The sequence below is a fragment of the Microchirus variegatus genome (genome assembly GCF_963457635.1).
Source record: "Microchirus variegatus genome assembly, chromosome: 2".
NCBI classification, from domain to species: domain Eukaryota; kingdom Metazoa; phylum Chordata; class Actinopteri; order Pleuronectiformes; family Soleidae; genus Microchirus; species Microchirus variegatus.
In genome coordinates, this window is record NC_139803.1 from 34651229 (window position 1) to 34657227 (window position 5999).

At 40.2% G+C, this 5999-nt stretch overlaps 1 protein-coding gene across 1 annotated transcript; it reads left to right on the forward strand.

Annotated features, from left to right (window-relative positions):
- Nucleotides 1-1076: 1076 nt before the first annotated feature.
- LOC310944208 (putative E3 ubiquitin-protein ligase UBR7) lies at nucleotides 1077-5475 on the forward strand (the record flags this gene model as incomplete). The annotated part of the gene is made up of 11 exons (XM_083909916.1): nucleotides 1077-1196; nucleotides 2342-2475; nucleotides 2567-2627; nucleotides 2709-2804; nucleotides 2893-2946; nucleotides 3031-3136; nucleotides 3677-3801; nucleotides 4624-4818; nucleotides 4945-5101; nucleotides 5214-5275; nucleotides 5392-5475. 11 exons carry the CDS (start codon nucleotides 1077-1079, stop codon nucleotides 5473-5475), a joined length of 1194 nt encoding a protein of 397 aa, XP_083766042.1.
- Nucleotides 5476-5999: the final 524 nt, after the last annotated feature.

Here is a 5999-nt window from a genome sequence, read left to right on the forward strand (position 1 = left end):
GTGGAGTATAATGTTTATCTGTAAAAATACAATTAATAGCAAACGGAAAAACGGAAAAACGGAAGATTCTGAATGCTCCAAAAATGACCATGTTTTGAAAAACCCAGAACAAAACAAACCAGTAAAAAGGAAAGTAAACAAAAGCACAGACACTGCTGGAGGCTGTGGGGGGCACAGTTCTTCTTTGGACCATCTACCATCAGCACAGGTTTGTTTGTTTTCACTTTTAATTTTTTTTAAAAATGTAGGTTTTAATAGAATTAGTTTTCAGTTTCTGTTTATCTTATCTTCCACTTATAAAATACAGAAACAGTGGTGAATAGTTCAAGCTGCTTTTTTATAAGAACAGTCAAGGAACATTTTTTACCATGACATTTTTTTTAAAATTCATTATTCATTGAAAGTGGTTTTCTAAAAATGGTTCCCAAAATGAATCAATAGATTACTCTGAACAACATTTGAACAGTTTTAGTTTTAATTCCATAGATTAAAAAAAACAAACAAACAAACATAATTTACAGTATTTTTAACAGAAGATTAAAAGAAGAAGGTCATCAAGACTCTTTTGATTATACACTGGAGGTGATGACGCCAAATATTTACATTTAAGCATTTAGCAGACAAATAAAATATTTTGAAACCAGTATTTCATAAAGAGAGAATGGTGTTATATAGGATGTCCTTGTTATTCCAAATTAAATAATTGTGGAGTAAAGGAAGGCTGACATTTTAACAGGGATTTTTAAATAATAGCACATAAGAGAAAAACTAATGCCACCTATTCTGAACAATATTTGTTGTAATATGGTATAATATTACATTTTTTAAAAATCATTTAGAACGTTTTATTTAAAGTGTAATATGAATTCATAACAACAGTCTTCTTCACATCTCTACCTCCTAAAGTGCTGCAGGTTCCTTGTTGTGTTGATCTTTTGTCATTACCCTGCGTCACTTCCTCCACGTGGTCTTGGCGCAAACTCCCGCCCGGAACACAGACACCGTGGTGATTTGTCAACACTGTCGCGCAGCGGAGTCTTTGTGTGTTGTTGTTTAAACCTTTTCTATCCTCCAGAATGGCAGAAAACAAAGCGGACTCCTGCGTCCTCGACGATGTTGTGGTCAGCGAGGAGGAGATGGAGAGAGCTCTGTGTGTTCTGGGCGGAAGCGACGCGCAAAACTGCTCCTATTCCCGGGTAAGACGAACCCCCTGCACTGCGCAACCATCCATTCACCCTGGTTTCTCCTCGAATACACATATACTGCACTTTTATCGATACCAATGTCCCCTATATATGTATCTATAGATACATATGTCCCTTATTACTTTCTATTGTGAAATTCTATAATTATACACCACTTATTAAGTTATTATATACCAGAGAACAACAAAAACAAGGGCAATCACATAAAACAACATACACATTAAAAAAAAGTGTCCAAATAAATACAAAATTTGACATTTCATTGATGCATAATCATAATAATCAAGATATTTTTTACGATACAGGTCAATTAAAGCAGATTTAGTAGTGGAAGCGGCCTGTCATCAAAGATTAGAACAGAAAAACAGGTAACACTTTAGATTAGGGAACACATTAACTAGGTGCTTACGAACATGCGTATAAGTAGCATACTAGCCCTTTATTAAATGTTATAGGTGCATTATGTAATAAATCTAAAGCAACTGGCCATAAAATCCTCCTAATATGTCACAGAGAGAATAATGTTCATATAACAAACTGAACTCAACAGTACAGCCAAAATATTTGCCTAAAAAAAAATATTTTGCAGACTGCAAATCATGTTTATTTTTTTAAATCATGTTTTGTCATGTGGCGCCACCTACCGCCGTCTAACTTAAACTTAAAAGACCTCTATATTTTGAATTTGACTGTAGTAACCGTTTTTGGCCACATTCTTACATATGGCACCTTTAACCATGTATTAACACCTTATGCATGAAAAATCTTGATTCATGTCGTAATAGTGGTAGAATAAGGTTATGTAGAATAAGGTGTTAATACATGCTTAAAGATTACAAATAAAGGGCTAGTATGCTACTTATATATGAACACTATAGGACAATCAATGCTCATCTACCGCTCTATCCTCCATATGAGGGTCACAAGGTGTCAATCTCAGCTGGCATAGGGCAAAAGGTGGGGTACACCCTGGACAGTTTGTCAGTCCATCACAGGGACACAGAGACAAACAGCCATCCACTCACACTTATCATCAATTCAAAGTGTCCAATTTGCCTCATCCTGCATGTTTTTGGACTGTGGACCTGGGTCTTTTTGCTGCAAAGGCAACTAAATGTGTTTATTTGTCGTTGCAGGGTTACGTGAAGAGACAGGCTGTGTTTGCCTGCAACACTTGCACTCCCAGTGCAGCAGAGCCTGCTGGAATTTGTCTGGCCTGTGCCAATAAATGCCACGACGGACACGATATTTTTGAACTGTATACAAAAAGGTATATAAAAGATGCCGATCTCTTTATGTTATACTGATGATAATACAAATGAGTTGCTGAAGTCAACGTTTTTTTTTATTTCCTTGTGTAGAAACTTTCGCTGCGATTGTGGAAATAGCAAGTTCGGGGATTTCCAATGCCAGCTGATAACTGTGAGTCCTAGAATCATCGTTTCTGGCTGAATCCGAGTCACGCATGTACACAAGAGTCATTCCTCCCGTTTGTCTTCACAGGCCAAAGATGACGAAAATGTCCGAAATCACTACAATCACAACTTCAGTGGCCTCTACTGCACGTGTGACCGGCCGTACCCAGACGTAGACGACAGGGTATAGTTTCGTCTCGCAAATTTCTCATGCATAAATTTCTTTGTTCATGTTCTCTCTCGCTCATCTGTTACTGCGTATTATCCAACAGGAGGATGACGAAATGATTCAGTGCGTCGTCTGCGAGGACTGGTTTCACAGCAGGGTGAGCACATGTCAGGTTATCACCAAGAAAAATTCATTTCTGATTCACATTTTGAACTCCAGTGCGTTTTGTCCCTTTCTGCAGCACCTGGGCTGCGATGTCTTGGAACCCGAGGAGCTGCAAGAGATGGTGTGTGAGGCCTGCATGAACAGGACTCCCTCCTTATGGACGTACGCTGCTCACTTTGCCGGTAACTGATTCTCCTGAGCTGCTTGTCAGAGGTCGGGATGGGTCAAACGGTCCAAACCGAGCAGTGGCATTTCTGGTTTTCAAAATAAAGTTCCAATGATAGTGAACACAGTGCACTGAAAAGAAAAAGCTTAACTTATATGTCAAATAAAACATTAGTAAAGTGTACTGTATATACTGTATATAGGGGAGCTATAGTTGTTTTTATATTGTCTCACTTGCACATTTTTAATAGAATTTATAGAGAGTTTATACTTAAGATGGAGTATTTAGGGAAACAACCAGAAACAAAATATTTCTGTCGTGAAACGCCACAGAAATGTTTTGAGATAATTTTGAGATAATTCCAGGCGAGGAAATTAGTCATTTAGAATTTAAAAATGTGGTTTGTGTATGAAGATATGACATAACTTAACGAATTGTTTTTTTTTGGATATTTTTTTTTACATGGAATGCGTGACCCTAGTCAGAGGCAGCAAAACTAAACCAATGTGCCTATAACCTAATCATTTAACATTAAATTCTTCTTCTTTCCCTCTAGCGCCACCTGTTATCAGCGTCAGTCACCCAGACAAGGAGGTGGAGGAACAAGGTGAAATGGAAGAAGCCCACGAGAGCAGTCAGAGTGCAGAGGAGGAACCGTCCACCAGTGTTGCAAAGCAGGAGGTACACACTTACCATTACATTACATACAGGAAAATGTGTTTGCACTCCACTTGTTGAACTGAGAAAAAAACGGACAATGGAGAGTTAAACTGAGCTCATGGAGGATTCAGAAATTGAGTAATGAAGAAATCAGTGTTAAAAATAGCACATGGCTGACGGCTAAAAACACATAATTATATATTTATGGGAGATTATTCTCATTCAGTACTCCTTGTATCATCAGTATTTTCCTCGACGAAGAGAGAGTTCAGTCTGAGGACACTGATAAAACATTACTTCAGCATTTAACAATTCATTTTTTCCACCACCTATTGGGTAAAAATCCCTGATATAGTTCTTTGTCTTTTTCAATAATATAAATCAAGAAGTGAAGCGTTGCCTTTCAAATATTTTAACTCTTTGATAACTCTTGTGCTGTTCACTGTAATGATTTGCTGCTGTGTTTTTACTGCCAAAAGTCTGCCACTAGGTGGGGCTGGAGTGTAAAGATGAGCTCACAGGCCACAGAGAAGCCTCCCGCTCATGTTATTGTGCCTTCCCTCCCTCCTCTGGGTCTGAGCAATTAGACGAGGAATGACCCAAGAGGCGCTGCTTCTCTTGCTCTGTAACACAGCTTTGGCCAGGCTTCACAGGACAGATTACTGTAAACTGGTGATTTTCATCGCCCCCCTGAGACTTCCCCCAGATGAGTCTGCACTGTGCTGCCTCCGCGCAGTGACGTTCGTTTCCCCCCCCCAAGTCCACCGGGTGTTATTGTCTGTCCCTGCTGCCAGGACGACAACAGTAACTCACTCTGTCCTCCCCGTTTTATTAACATCACAGGAAGCGGCCGACCGGAGTTCACCTTGCAAACGGACCCACCAGCAAATGACGGGCGGCGCCGCGAAGGCCGTGAGCAAAAGTGTGGCCTGCAGGCTAAAGGAGCTGCAGGTCCAGGGACTTCAGAGGCCAAGACAGGGAGCAGTGTTCTGGCCTTACAGCTGGCGCTCTGAGCTTTGCACCTGCACAAACTGCAAGGTGGGTTACAAATAATATAAGCTTTGGCCAAGGTCACCAGAATGTCACTCGCCTGTGTTTTGTTTTTCCACATTGACCCTGCTCAGGGTACGATTATCTATTCTTAATGACTGTTTTTGTGCACAGAGGACCTACGTGGCTGCTGAGGTGCCGTTTCTCATGGATCAGTCCGACACCATCCTGGCCTACGAGAATAAAGGTTTGGAAGAGCCATTTGGGCAGCACCCGCTCGCGGCGCTGATGAGCTCCATGGACCGCGTGCAGCAGCTGGAGATCGCTTACGGTGAGCACAGGGGGAGGGGGGTACAGCGTTACAACTGGGATGTAATCATACGACGCGAAATTTAAAAAGGGAGAGATTTGATGAAAACTAATTAATCACGTTCTTCCCTCAGGTTTCAACGAGCTGACAACTTCAATTTATGCCCTCATTGATCAGTGCGCTGCTGAAGGAAAGGTTAGAAATGCTGATTCTATCTCGACATAGACAGTATTAACTTCTTTTTTTAGACAGCATTAACTTCTTTCTTTTTTGGTTTTCCTGACTCGCTTCTTTCCCCCCGTTTCTATCAGACAGTCACAGTCGAAGCGGTCCATCAGTTCTTCGAGGAACTGCGTGCCAGAAAAAGAAGCAGAGTCAACGCAGGGTGCCAGTAACAAGGAAGGCTACGCTGCTGCCATCATATGCAAGGTTCATATGGTGCTTACAAATGAATGTGCCATATGCAAGACAACCCTTAGAATAAAGGGGCTTTTTGAATAAGAACTTGAATAATTAGTGCAAAGTGAACTGATTTCTGGTGATGGTGAAAAAAAAAATGCTACTTCGAGATCTTCTAACTGGGCTGAGGATTTTGAGTTTTGTTGCAGGTTTTTGTCCATTAACATGATGCCTTAAACTTTGTTCATGATGAGGCGACTATGACACTGCCATGTTCATTTTTATGAACATGTTCAGTCATTTTTACTGGTGTATATATATATATATATACCAGTGTGTTTACATTGAATGTTTTCTGACAGTGACTTGATTGTAAAAAGTTTAATTTTGTACGTGTGAACTCATGGTCATAATAAAGTTAACACATTTGCAGTGCACAAACCACCCAGAATGAGATCGAGTGAATTCCTTAATATCAAACCAGTTTATTTTGTTTTAAGGATGCCCAAGTTGACCACTG